The sequence below is a fragment of the Xyrauchen texanus genome, chromosome 33 (genome assembly GCF_025860055.1).
Source record: "Xyrauchen texanus isolate HMW12.3.18 chromosome 33, RBS_HiC_50CHRs, whole genome shotgun sequence".
NCBI lineage: Eukaryota > Metazoa > Chordata > Actinopteri > Cypriniformes > Catostomidae > Xyrauchen > Xyrauchen texanus.
In genome coordinates this window covers 34,334,313-34,349,451 of record NC_068308.1, presented here as the reverse complement: position 1 = coordinate 34,349,451, position 15,139 = coordinate 34,334,313, and the positions used below count along the sequence as shown (strand labels likewise).

General features: G+C 39.9%; 1 protein-coding gene across 1 annotated transcript in view; it reads right to left on the bottom strand.

The window, feature by feature from the left end:
• Window positions 1-15,139, bottom strand: part of LOC127626437 (cadherin-10-like) — a 106,695-nt gene that overhangs the window by 12,726 nt on the left and 78,830 nt on the right. The window contains 5 exon segments of the mRNA XM_052102207.1: window positions 598-849; window positions 1,310-1,418; window positions 2,418-2,536; window positions 4,097-4,233; window positions 13,545-13,798. Coding sequence (XP_051958167.1) covers window positions 598-849; window positions 1,310-1,418; window positions 2,418-2,536; window positions 4,097-4,233; window positions 13,545-13,798 — 871 coding nt within the window.

Below are 15,139 nucleotides of genomic sequence, written 5' to 3'. Positions count from 1 at the left end.
ACCATGCTGCATCATCAGAATAGCTGCACCAGAGGTCAGGATACATTGCGTTCTGCTTGCCAGATGCAGCACAAGAGATGTTACAAGTGTTTATTTTTGGTACATGTTCTCAGAACGGATTTGAAATATCTGTAGATTTGCTGTAGAAATCCTGACTATATGTAAGATATGTGATTGCATTATACAGGCCATGTCAGTCTGGAAAATGAATCAATGTTATTAACGTGTATTTTTTTGTCTTCCATATGGTTTCACATCACAATTAGAGTAAACAAAAGTTGATGCAAGAAACAGGGCTGTATGGTTTAAAGTACAATACTGCCTAAAAATGTGTTCTAAGTAATTCATATTTTAAACGTATTCCAAGTAAATAATATTATTTTAGAAATGTGTAACATATTTGAAAGTAAGTAACTGTAATCTGATTACAAGAATTACAAATTTAACGAATTACACTATAGTTTTACTCAAAAATGTTGCATTAAAACAACTAATAACTTTTAACTTCTATTGCACACACAATACTGACTTTCTCAAAACATTATTTACATGTGCTAATTTAAAGAGCTTGTGAATTATTGTTCAATTCGCACTTACTCAATAGTATTATAATGCAGAGTAGAATGGCCACCAGAGCTCCAGTGCTGAGTCCAGCTGAGAGAAGCAGGGCATCCGTACTGCACGTCATCACATTCCCATGGCTGTCGCAGGCACAGACCCTGACCGTCAGTGTGCTAGTGCTGCTCTGGATGGGGTAATCGTTGTCTGAGATAACAATAGGCAGCAGGTACGAGCTCATCTCTCTTCTGTTGAAGCCGCCTCTGCGTGTTAAAATCCTTGCTGTGTTATCTGGAGGACAATGATGCCATGATCGAGAGAATTAGCCAATACAGATGCTAACTCCATACCGTTGTTCGCTCAAATATTGAATCTCATATTTAGATTGAGCTTTGATGGTTAAATCACTGTGTATAGAAGGTCTAATCAAACCTACATGATAGGTGTGCATATTGACTATACATTTTTCTTTTTTCTTTTATTTTTTTACCATAGCTTCAAATTTTGCTAATTTTCAAATGTTGTATGTTGTATAAACACTTTACAATAAGGTTGCATTTGGTAACATTAGTTAACTACATTAGTAAACAGGATCTAACTAACATGATGTCATTTACACCAAGACCATCAATTTAGCCACTAATGAAAAAAATTCAAAAGGTAGTGTACTTGGTTACCAAGTAGACAATAGTGTGAGTGAAGAACATGCTCGATATGAAATATGAGATGTATCGTATTCGTGCTGAATTACCTTCATTATCGAAGATGGTGAAGTTTGGATTGATGGTGCTGAGACTGAAAACAAACTTGTGACCGATAAGAGGTTCATCTGTGTCGACGGCGCTTATGGTCTGGATGAGCTATAAAGAAACAATAAATTGAGATTATTTCACAATTTTGAATTTTTTGAGCATAAAATAACAAAACCACCTTGTGGCAAAACGTTGAGCTCAAGAGCTCTATAGAACACTTGTATACAGTGTTGCCAACTATTTTCAATGGAAAGTAGCTGAAGCCTGCTCGAAAAGTAGCTAAATGTCGCCAGATGACGTCATGCATCATTAGCATATTAATGACGTCATCGCGTCGTATTTGCATTCTGCCTAATTTGTCGGTACTGTAGCCTACTTCAGTTTATAATAACGGTTGTCTCCCCTAAACCGTGCTCATACTGTTTTTATATAAGTATATAGCCGAATGTCCAGTAAAACGGTTCTCAATTACATATTTTCTGTTAGACAACGGAACGGAACTTAGCTAACGTTACATGTTTATGAGTTTGAAGAAGGTTTATTGTTGTGTTTGGATAAGTAAAATGTATAGAGTCTGTAAATATACGATCTGAAGTCGGAGAGTTCAGAAACCGAACCGGAATGAACTGATTAGTAGTGAATATAAGCGCATGCCAAGAAAAAACGGTCAAATTAAATGTTTTGAATTAAAAAAAGGAGAAGGCAGCTGCTATGTGATCACTGATTGGTTCCTGCTAACACAGCGTGCACATGCGCAGCTCATTCATGTCCGCTGGCGTGCAGTCAACGGAATGTGCTGCTCCTCTCAGCCGCTCACTGAACAGAGCAGACGCAGCGGGGAAGTAAGACCTCACGCTTGCAGTACTGGCGATATTTGGAATTTGGAAAGTTGCTAAGGTTTGTCCAAAAAGTCGCTAGATTTGTCGCTAGTCGCTTTTTTGAAAAAATGTCGCTAAAGGGGTCTGAAAAGTCACTAAAAATAGCGACAAAGTCGCTAAGTTGGCAACAATGCTTGTATATAAGAATTAAAACAATCAATAGCATTTAGGGGACGTTTGGTGTAAAACAAAAATCATTCATACAAAAAATATATAATAATACACATACCTGACTGGCTCTGACATTCTCACAGACAAAGGTCTCGTAGTACATGGCGAACTCAGGAGCATTGTCATTCACGTCTCGTACTTTGATAAACACTGGCACTCTGGTTTGCAGGGCAGTACCTAGACAGCAATGATGAATGTGTGTTCAGCATTTGTGGAAGATATTCCGTTTGCATTCATGATTTCTAATTTCATTTCTCTGCATTCATCTTTCAGCCTTTTTACCCAGGACATATATTTTACGGGGAATGCAGAAAACATGAATTAAACCGCAACTCAGGTTGACAGTCAGTACTCATTTACTAGAGCTGTGGTTTAAGCCATTTCTGAAAATGTCTCAAGGCTCTAGACGTTTTAGTCTAAGATAAAGTAATTTTATATAATTATTTCCAACAGTTAGAGTGCAAACCCCTATATGTGAATTTCAGGTCATGACTCGTTCAGAGTCCATGCTTTGAATTCGGAATAGTAAAGGAATAGTTTACCTTGAAATTAACATTTTGTCTGTATAATCTTTGAAGATTCGGTAACACTTTACAATAAGGTTCAATTTGTTAACATTAGTTAACATGAACTACCAATGAACAATACTTTAACAGCATTTATTAATCTTGGTTAGTTTACTAATACATTTTTTAAAATCAAAAGTTGTATATTTTAACATTAGTTAATGCACTATAAACTAACATGAACTTACAATGAACAATTGTATTTGTATTCACTTTTATTAACTATTACATTAACTAAGATTAATAAATACTGTTAAAAGTATATATTGTTCATTGTTACCATCTCTTGATACCTTTTGCATTGACCGTCTTTCGGATGGGACGTTAAACCGAGGTCCTGACTCTCTGTGGTCATTAAAAATCCCTAGGGCACTTCTCGTAAAGAGTAGGGGTTTAACCCCGGTGTCCTAGCCAAATTCCCCCCATTGGCCCCTATCTATCATGGCCTCCTAATAATCTCCATCCCTGAATTGGCTACATCACTCTACTATCTCCTCTCCACCAATAGCTGGTGTGTGGTGGGCGTTCTGGTGCACTATGGCTGCCGTCGCATCATCCAGGTGGATGCTGCACACTGGTGGTGGTTGAGGTGATTCCCCCTATACTATGTAAAGCGCTTTGAGTGCCTAGAAAAACACTATATAAATGTAAATTGTTGTTTTTGTTGACTAATGTTAATGAATGGAACCTTATTGTTAAGTTTTACCTGTTATACATTCATAAACTTCCTGTCCACCTGTTCACATCCATGATCAAAAATGGTGCGTCGACATCATTAGTTGGGAAAATGTAGTTACCGAACGTGACATGGCATTTATTAACTCTGGATAAAACGCCGGCAAGATATCTTCGCTTTTATGGTGCTTTCTTGGTGTTTTCGTTCATATATTTAGCGTCACAGACATGGTCACTATGAACTGTTGTTGTAATGTTCCACAGAATTTACAGAATATGGTTTGGAAAGAAATAAAGTGAGTAAATAATGTCAGAATTTCCATTGTTCGTTTACTATCCTTTTAAAGCAAGCTTTTTAGCAAAGGGAACAAGCTGACCCACTGCAATTTGGCTGCACTGAAGCACCGATTATTCCTCAATCAAGGGTGAACATTACCACATTTCATTTCAGCAGTTATTTCTAGTGATCCAACAAAGGCTCATAATACAAACTCACTAATTTCTGTTGCCAGAACTGAGATGTTGTGCCATTTGGAAGTTTCTCTGTCCAGCGCTTGCAGTGTGCTGATGGTCCCATTGTTGGAATCAATGTTAAACAGCCTCTCTAGGTCTGTGTGGCGATCAATGGTGTATCTGAAACAAGAATGACTGTAATGAATGCAAGACAATGGAGCACTGATTATACCTAGGCATGGGGACAGAACGTCCACAGTTTTTTAAGATGTTGTAAACATGCCCACAGGAAGTGAAAAAGGGAACATCACACATCCCCAATAAAAGCCCAAAACAGTCCCCAAATAAATGAGCACAGACTGGTTTAATGTTTGTTCAAACGACTGGATGCATCCAATTTGACTTCGCTAATAGAGAACACATTTATGCTTTATTTAGCGATTTACTGATGTTAGTAACACGCCAAGCACAACATACTATGCATCCTAATGTTGTTGTAAGTGGTAAACCATTTTGCTAACTTCAACCATACACCCGCTCTCCAAAAATGGCAGATCTAAAATTGCTTACTTTCAAGCCAACAAAGCAATTGCCAAATAGCGCAACACTGTGGTTCCAGAAGTAGATATCCCAATGTTTTTTAATTTACAGTTTTAATTTTATTTATTTATTTTCAATTCACTTCCATTCTAATTGATGGTATATACTCTTGTTGAAGACATCAGTCTGCATTATTTCATCATTTAAAAAAATAAAGTTATTAATAGCAGAATTCCTGCTGTAGAACTACACTACCTATCATCATGAAGGGAAACGATCCACCAATCAGAGAATTGCGGCAAACAAACTGTGGCAAAACAGATTTGAAGCAAACGTCCACCCCCATGACTCACTATGAATGATGACTTCTCTTTATGCAACACATCATTTAAATTAATTTAAACCAACTGAATACTGTTCACAAGGCTTTAGACTGTCATTTAAGTGTTAAATGTCTGGCGCACCGAGGCCCAACAGCATGGCGTCTATTTCCTTGAAGAGCTTCTACAGCGCAGAACCAACAAAATGCCTCTGGTAAGAAACCTCTTTACATTTTTTCATTGAAACCTGTTTGGGTGTAAAGAGTAGCGCCTCTAGTTTCTAATTTCACTTTTAAAAATTCATAAATTTTTCGTCGGCCAGCACACTGATAAACATGATGTACACATAAGTGTTCCCTCAATAGTTGAAAAAACATGTTAGCTATTCTGAATAACTTTCAACATGAACACATCTGTTGGTCATTTTACTTAATTTTAACATAAATATTGTTATTTATTTTATCACTGTACAATCCGGTTTTATTCATTAACATTAGTAAATGCATTCCTTTTTTAACTGTTCATTATCACATTGAGATTCAATGGGTTCATCCAAAAGCTGAAATGTGTTGCTTTCAGAGGATTTATATGGAGTTAGAATAAAAATAAGGTGCATTTTGAACTGTTCTGAGACCAGTGCAGACAGACAGCGAACAGAAGGTTAAGTCATTCACTAAATAAGGATCAAGGGAGCATCCTATAACTCTCTCTAAAATCTGACCAGTTACATGCTGCAGATGATATCTGACCACTCAACATTTTTAGCAGACATGGGACAATGATAATCAGTACATAGATTCAGAATTTATAAGGTATAATTTTATTTTAACATGGTTGGTAGTGGTTGGATGATGCTTGCCATTTACAAAACAAAAAGGGAAATATGAAATGCACACAGCACTCATGCTCGGGTCTCAGGAGGTTAAAGACATGTTTGGGCAAGGCAATTTCTGATTGGCTTAAAAAGCGCGTACCAGCCCCCTAACTCTTTTTTGCTGCTTATGGTGTCAGAGACACAGGTATGATTTCTTATGAAACCTACATTGTTATGATATCTGACAGGTAATAGGGACATTTTATGTTTTTTGTGATCTAAATACACTTTTAATAATCACAGTGTGTTTTAAAGGCACATTTTTAAAGTAATCAATTATGTGTTTTGCATCGAATAGCCAGCTGTGATGAATGCATTCCTAGACGAAGGAATTAGCAACTATCAATTATCCATAACCGCCTGTTGCGTGTTGTGAATTCTGAAGTGGCCCGTTTGAAAGCGTCTGAATGCTAATCACTCTGTTGATCCCCTGTCTTTTGTTTTCATGAAATAAGAAAAGGAAATTGTTGCCATTAAACCCATTTATCAATGTCAACTTACATATTTTGCTGACATTTAAACACGCAGCTGAGTGTGACGTGGATTGGAAAGCCAGAAGGATGGGCTTTTTAGAATATCACACATAGCGTGCATGCTGTCACGGTCCTCTCACTATGTCTGTCTGGGTTTTTGACTGACAGCACAGTGGCATTATCATATAATGTCTGTCTTGTGTTTCGTTGTCTGTCTTTGTATGAGTGCACGTTTCAGATGAATTCCCTGCCGCGTGCTCTTTGGTCTGTCTTGTTTCGTGTCAGGAGCATGGTGTCTGGATCCTGACTTCTTAATCAGTTTTGGTCTGTGTCGGGATCCGGACACTCATGATCTGTTATTGACGTGGGTGCATTGTGCTTATGTGCTGTCATCTTGACAGCATGCACTCGAGTCAATAGTTTATCTGTCTCTCATGAATATGGTAGCACTTCGCGTCACGCTCACGTTGCATTCCCGGGTCATGAGCTGTCTTCATTTTGTGCTGAAGTTCGGTCACATCGGGCACTTCGGTCTAAGGTGTCGGGTATGTGTGTGGCCAAACTCTCACAGGTTTCCTGTCTTGTTTTTGTCACCTGTTGCGTGCATCATATAGTGTTTGCCTCACAATGTATGCTCAGGTTTCATTTAGTATTAGAATGCATGGCATCACTTTGTTTGGCATTCTCTCATAGCTTGTCTTGGTGATGTGCGCTCATACCATTCGGGTGTTTTTTTGTCTTCAGAGAACACGTGGCTCACAGCTATGAAGGCTGTTTCCCTGTCAGTGCCAATGACCCGGCAATGGAGGCCGTTCCCCTGTCACTGCCTGTGCTCACAGCCACGAAAGCTGTTCCCCCGTCACTGGCAGTGCCCACGATGATTGAGGCCATTCCCCTTTCACTGCCTGTGCTGACAGCCACTGAGACTGTTCCCCTGTCCCTGCCAGTGCTCATGACCAAGGAGGTCGTTCCCCTGTCACTGCTAGTACTCACGACCAAGGAGACTGTTCCTCAGTCTCTGCTGGTGCTCACAGCCATGGAGGCCATTCCCCTGATGTGGCCAGTGCCCAAGCTTTCCACAGCTCCATCCCCTGAGCCACTTCCTCCTGAACCCTATCCAGCAGCCTATGTCTAGTTCACTGCCCCCAGTCTAGCTGCCACCAACCAGTCCTCAAACCCATGTCTAGCAGCTGCCGCCCAGTCCTCAGACCCCTGTTTAGCAGCCAACGCCCAGTACTTTGTTCCCTCTTCCTTGAGGCTGCCTCCCAGACAGCCAGACCTTGCCTCTGCCCTGAGGCCTCCTCCCATGCCACCAGACTCTGCCTTCTTCCTGAGGCCTCCTCCCAGGCTGTCAGACCCTGCCTCCGCCCTGAGGCCTCTTTTTGTGACTGCATGGTTTTGGTTGTATTCCCTGCCATGCACTCTTCGGTCTGTCTTGTTTCATGTCGGGAGCATGGTGTCTGGATCCTGACTTCCTGTTTGGTTTGGTTTCGGTCTGTGTCGGGATCCAGATACTCATGCTCCATGTCTGTCTGTTATTGAAGTGTATCATGGTTATGTCATATCGGCAGCATGCACTTGCGTCAATAGTTTGTTTGTCTCCCGTGAACACGGTTGCACCCTGGTCTCGAGCTGTCTTCAATTTGTGCTAAGGTTCGGTCACTTCGGGTGTCGGGTGTGTGTGGCCGACCTTTCGCACAGATGTCCTGTCTTGTTTTTGTCGCCTGTTGCGTGCATCGCGTGACATTTGCCTCGCGATGTACGTTCAGGTTTCGTTTGGTGTGAGAATACGTGGCATCATTTTGTTTACCATTGCTACACATTCTCTCATCTCGTTTGGCAGTTGGAATGGGTTTATATTAACTCATTGTCTTGGTGATGTGCGCTCATGCCATTCGGGTGTTTTGTTGTCTTGTGAGAGCATGTGGCTTTGTTTTGTTTATGTATTGCCACATTGTCTCTCTGTCTTATGCCATACCCCGCCTCCTTGTTTTCCTATTATTAGTTTATTAGTCACACTTGCCCTGTGTTGTTAACCTGTTGATTTCTTTCCCTATTTTAGCCTCCTCGTGTGTGCTGTCCAGTGCCAGTTCATCTTGTTTGTTCCCCTATGTCGGTCCTATTTGTTGGTCGGGAGGGGGGGATAAAACAGCGCCTGTATTCATCTTGCCAAACTTCCGCTGGGAAATCACCAACTGAGGCCCATGAATAATTTGCTTTTCCCCCTGCTTTAACACACATAAACACACACACACACTAGTTCACCTGGGGACATGGTGGTGGATTAGATTTAACCGAGCACAAAACATCTGATTAGCCTCCAAAATGTGGAAATCTGCTTGATTTTCATACATCAATATCAGATTCATATTTTAGTGTGTTCCAGTAGGAAAGTATGATCACAAATGATATCTCTTTAATATCTCCATTGTTTATCCTAGACAGTAATGAGATTAAATTGAAAGCAAATTGAGATTTTTGGTAAAATTATCTGCCTCTTAGACATTACTTCTAATTCAAAAACCCAAAGTTGCTGTAAAGACCAACTGAAAAAATCATGCTTGTCCAAGTTGTTTTATGCTTACTTGGTCTTGATCTAGCTGGTGGACCATCATAGCTATGAAATAATATTTAGTATAAAAAAACACAGCTTCTGGGCAATAACATTTTACTTGGGGTTGCGAGGCACTTTTCAATGTTTAATTTTAATTTTCCTTAGATGATGAAATTTTGCTTGGATGTTGCAGCTTTTTATTTCTGCTTATTGTGAAAAGAGTGACTTGTCTAACGCTCGTTCTCACAAGCATTTAATTAGTGTGTCCCTCTGTTCTAGTCTCTACCAGACCGTTAAAATGCCTATTATAGTATCTTTGTATCTATTCACAGAAGTGTCCTTAGTAGATAAATAAGCCTTTACTTGGTAAGGAAACTAATATAATAAGTGCAATAGAAAACAAAGCATTTGAAATACAAAAGTTTAGTTTAGTTTAGTTTATTAAGATCCCCGTTAGCTGCTCCTAAAAGTAGTGCAAATGTGTCAATTTCACAGGCATACACACACACACACACACACACACACACACACACACACACACACAGGACTGTGTGGGACAAAATAAAAGCTAGCTTAAAACCATATTAAAGAGACCCATATTGAAAATTGGTATGATTTATTTTTTATTACATTTTTTTATAATGGAGCCACATTAATCACATATCTCTGGGATTTAACCATACAGGTCCTTAAATATGATGCCACAAAAAGTAAAGTTTGTTCTAAAAAATGCTCTCATCATTTACTCACCCTCATGCCCAGATGTGTATGACTTGCTTTGTTCTGCTGAACACAAACAAATATGTTTAGAAGAATATCTCAGCTCTGTAGATCCATACAATACAAGTAAATCGTGACCAAAACTTTGAAGGTCCCAAAAGCACATAAATGCTGCAAAAAAGTAATCCATAAGACTTCAGTGATTTAATCCATCTTTTGAAGCGATTCAATCGATTTTGGGTGAGAAAATACCAAAATGTAACTCCTTTTTTACTGTATATCTTGCCATTGCAGTCTCTAGGCATGATCATGAATTAAAGCTTGATTATACTTCCTAGTGCTTGACACATGAGCAGAGCGCTAGATGGTGCTTGGAAGTGTAATCGAGCTTGAAGTCCAAGGAGACTGATGATGTCAAGATTATTAGTGAAAAATTAGTTCAATTTTGATCTGTTCTCACCCAAAGTCAATTTGATTGCTTCAGAAGATATGGATTAAACCAGTGGTTCTCAACCCAGTTCCTGGAGGCCCCCCAACACAACACATTTCAGATATCTCCCTAATCAAAAATACCTGATTCAACTCATTAGCTCGTTAGTGGAGACACTGAGGGGTGCATTCCATTCAGAGGATTTACTGTACACAGTGAGAGCTTCGGAGGGTAGAAGGGTGTAGGCCTCAAAAGTATTAGTAATTTGTCTCGGGTTACTACCCCTGTTCCCTGATAAAAGCAGAACGAGATGCTGTGCTGATTTAGCGCTTTGGGAACAACTTTAGGTGTGATCAGCTGTGAATATGTGTGCAGCACATCAATAAAATTGACTAGAATTTATAGCCTCTACTGATGACATCATTGGATGGACCTGTAGCAGGGCTAAAAACAGATGCGTCACAGGTGCATCGTCAGGTATTTTGTCTGAAGAGCAGTCCTGGGGCATCCCAGTGCGGCAATGAAGTGCAGCATCTCATTCTGCTTTTATCAGGGAACAGGGGTTACAGTTAAGTAACCCGAGATTTTCCCCTATCAAAAAGCTACACAATACCCACGCAGCCACACTGTGGATGTCCGGACTCTGTTGTGCTCACAAGAGACCGAGAGGTCTCAGACATGAGCTTGTGATGTAGACTCAAGGACATAAGAGCCAGGAGTGGTATGAACATCCAAACTATAGAATTTTATGAATGTATGTGGAGAGGACCAGCCCACCACATCACAAACATGCTGCAGAGGGACACCTATAGCCAAGGCTTTAGAGGAGGCAACCCCTCTGGTAGAGTGAGCCCTGATCCCTAATGGCAAAGCTTGACTGCGTTGGCCAGGGCAATAGCATCCCTCACCCAATGCGATATTGTCTGCTTGGTGGCGGCCGCCCCTTGTTGAGGCCCCCATGGCAAACGGATAGTTGCCCTGACTTATGCCACTGGCTAGTGCGGTGGACATAAGTCTGAAGGGCACGGACTGGATAAAGTCTGAAGTCTTTTCTGCTCCGGCGTTGTAAATGGCAGGGAGCAGAAGGCTTCGAGAGTGACCGGATGTAAAGTCAAGAAGGAACCTTAGGCAGGTAGTTAGGATGAGGGTGCAATATTGTTTTTAGCCATTGGGTGAAATCTAAGCAGGATGGAAAGACAGACAGAGCCTGCAGATCCACAATTATTTTTAGAGAAATAATAAGAAAAAACATCTTGAGAGTCTGTTGGTCACCTGTACCCGTAGCGTCCCAAGGGGCGGCTACCACCACTAGCCTGGACGCAAAACCGTCAGGGTTTTTTATTTTTAGAAATAACTACCCTGAGGTCTTGCTTTGGTGGCTGCTGAGGGCGGCGAACCGGCCCGCAGTCTTTACGAGGGGGAGTACCATTCGCCACTCTTTTGTTTTTGAGCCTCTTGGCACCCACGATAGTCGAATATGTCGACGTCGAGGGCACAAAGACACAGGAAGTATAAGGTATCCTCCATGAACGAGAAAGCTCGTCATGGAGGTCATCAAAGAAGGGAAGGGACTGATGAGGCGTTCCCTTATCTTGGCCACCAGAAAGAAATCTGTCCTCCATTCTAGAGCATTTGGGAGTCTCTTGTTTGCATGGCCGGTCTAATTGAAGCCTGGCCAACACACTCCTCAGCCAGATCCATATGAGAGCCCCACGATGTAAGAGTGGGTGCTGTCTCTCGGAAGTAAGCAAGACGAGTGCAAAGCATTTTGACTGAGAACAGATCGCAATGCTCGCTCCCGCCCCACCCCAACGCAAGAGCAGCATGCTCTTTCCCCAGACAAACTTAACAAAACTGGTGTGTGTCCCTCTCAGCCATAGAGCGTAAACATGGGAACACCGCTTGCTTTGTTTGTCAGTCATTCTTTTTCTTCCCTTTTTTTTCTTCTGTGCACTGCATAACAATTCTAATTCTAAAACCTAACAGAGGAAAGTATGAAGTTCTGACAGTCAATAAGCACAACATACACACAGAATGATCTGAAGACAAATGATCTGATGATGCACATGTGACACATCTATTTATAGCCCTGCTACAGGTGCATCCAATGATGTCACTAGCAGAGGCTATAAATTCTAGACAATTTTATTGACGTGTTGCACAGATATTCACAGCTGATCAAACCTAAAGTTGTTCCCAAACGGCTAAATCAGCACAGCATCATAGTGTAACTTTTTGATAGGGAACATAATGCACTTCAGCATCATCTATCCAAGCCAAAAGAGCCGCTGCTGTCGCAGGAAGGTTGACACTATTTAACATCACCTGCACATAATCAGAAATTTTTACACATGATTTTGTATCACTAACTGCTTTCAGAAACTTAAAATATATTATTTAAATCTTTATAACTTTAAGCTTCATGTTTAAAAATGTATTTTAATAAAAAAAAGAAACCAATTAACATATATACAGTGCATTTATTAAATAAATAACATGCCACTTTGTATTATTATTTTATTTAAACACCTTTAGAATAACTGATCCATTGAATTTACATTAAAATGACACAAGGATTAACCAGTTTCTAAAAAAAGCAACAGTTTAAATAATTTTTAAAAGTTCATTATAAAAATGTTAAGCTTTTATAGACTATTGAGATTGAAGGGATGTCGCACTAAATTACTCCTGGCAAACCTCCTTGTTTGTGATGTAAGCTCCAGTTCTGGTCCGCTTGGCAGCAAAGTGTCCATCTGTTGAACCCTATGGAAACGGCAGTTTCAAAATGCCCTTAGATTCAGCTATTTATGAGCCCTTCGTTTTGAAACAACCCTTCAACATCGCAGCCACAATCCTTCCCCTTCAAAGTGCCCTTCGGAGGCAGATTTATCCTTTGTGGAACGCAGGGCAAGAACTGAATTGGGTGTGTCAGAAAAAGGAGATAATCAAAATGTGCAGTGTTGGGTAGTGATTAAATCATTCAGTTGCATTGTATGGACCTACAGAGCTAAGGTATTCTTCTAAAAAAATATTTGCTTGTGTTCTGCAGAAGAAAGAAAGTCATACACGTCTGGGATGACAGAAGGTTGAGTAATTGATGAGATCATTTTCATTTTTTTTAATACTTCTGGAGTTATAGGCACTCCAACTTTGGAAAAAACAACACTAAAAAGGGTCGTTTTTCCCCCCATATTTGGACTCAAACCATTGGCAATAGAACAACTGGTGCTGAAGTCAACTGTTTTAGTTATTGACCTACCTATCTCTGTGTAAACATAAAATAATGTTGCTGACACCTTATAATGTTATTTATTTTTATTTATTTTTTTCTTCTCTTAAATCATAGCTGAACATTTTTACCCCACTTTACAAAATTTAGTAAACACTCAGTAAATATGAATCCATACCATTTCATATTTTGGCTTTCACCATCATTTATGTTTATCTTTCTATAGAAAAAAAGAATGAACAAATTCACAATTTCAACTGGTGAAGTTTCAGAAATTTGTTTGATTTGACATATTACTTTGTCACGATTAAGAGGTTTGGAAAATCAACCAATCGTTACTGTAGTACTCACTTGACCAGGTGATTGGCCATATCAGGGTCTCGGGCTGATACTGTGCCAATAAAGCTACCGGCATGTGTGTCTTCATCCACCTCAAAAATGAACATGGCCCGACTGAAGACCGGAGGTTCGTCCACATCCGTGACTGTAATTCTGATCATTGCTGTGTCGCTGAACGGCCCCAGGTGCTCAAAGCGTCGATCTATATGTGTGTTGGTCACCTGCACCCGTAGCGAGTACAATCTCTTACTCTCGTAATCTAGTGGCTGAATGAGAGAAGGTTACGAGAAGAAAGATAAGTCCTCACATCCTTTTTGAATAAAAGTAAGGCTTACTTATGTGATCTATTTCAGCTCTGGTTTATTTGGAGATGGATTAACGACATGCTTTGTCGACCTAAACTTTTCTAAATCGAAAGCCAGTTTTTGATACTTTTATTGAAGAGTGCTTATCACTGCACTATTCTTTCGATTTTAATGTCTTTTTATACAAGGAGAGCATTGTGCTTTAATGCAACCTTTTAATTATGAAACGATTAAAGACTCAAGGTGCGATCTTTTTTACCTTTTGCCCATTCAGGTCTTCTTCCATAGCTATCTTTCATTCTAGTTTAAGCAATACGATTTGCATAATTGCCTGAGCCTCGTCAAAGCCTGACCCGACAGAGAAGAAATAAGCTATAGGCAGATTTCACCAGGCAAATAGATCCCTCCACTATACAAAGGGAAAACGGGACTTTTTTGGCTGTGAATAGAATTAAGCACCTTTGTAAATTTAATAGGACACAAAGGCTTTGATTTAGGGGATTACCTTCAAAGCACTTTGCTTCATATGGGTGTGAGTGTGTGGAAGAAGGAAAGGTGGATGTTGGATGGTGGGGGGCAGTAGTGGATTTAGTTGCCTAGGGCGGCAGGTTTCTCTGGGGCACCCGACAAGCATCAGTGTTGAAAAGTAATGAATTAGCTACAATCTTAATTGCCCTGTTGATACGCACCCCCTTTTTGAGCACAAACCATGAAAATGACATACCTGAACATAAATGGTTGTATTTACTGGACCCTTTGGAGTATGGACACAGTTGTAGTATCTTTTGAAAGAAGACACTTTGGGCTTTATTTGACAAGAATTAGAATGAATATATGTTGTTATTTTTTAAAGTTAGAGAAGCTGAAGTTTATAGTAATGGAAATATTTTGTGCTGAACATCTAAACATTCTAACAAAACAATAATATAATGCAGAGACAACCTCAAAGCCACAAGTCTTAAGAAGTTATGTTTCAAATTTGAAGATGATCGAACAAAAAATGAGGTTCCTGCAAGCTTTTTTCTCTGTAAAATCACTGGAAGTGTACAGAGTAAAATTAAGGCTCAACCTTTCGAGACGACACAAAATCTGATCGCACTGCTTGGCTATTCTGAATAAAACTACGCCCCATTTTTAAAAATGGACTTTGGAGACAGGCTAATTTTGTTTACGAGACTGATATATAAGATCATATAGTTTTACAACATGAATGTTTCTAAACTACTGTTTCTGGAGCATTGCTATCTTGAAACAGAGATTGGATATCAATGTTGAACCCTTAGACCTTTGAATGGATGTATA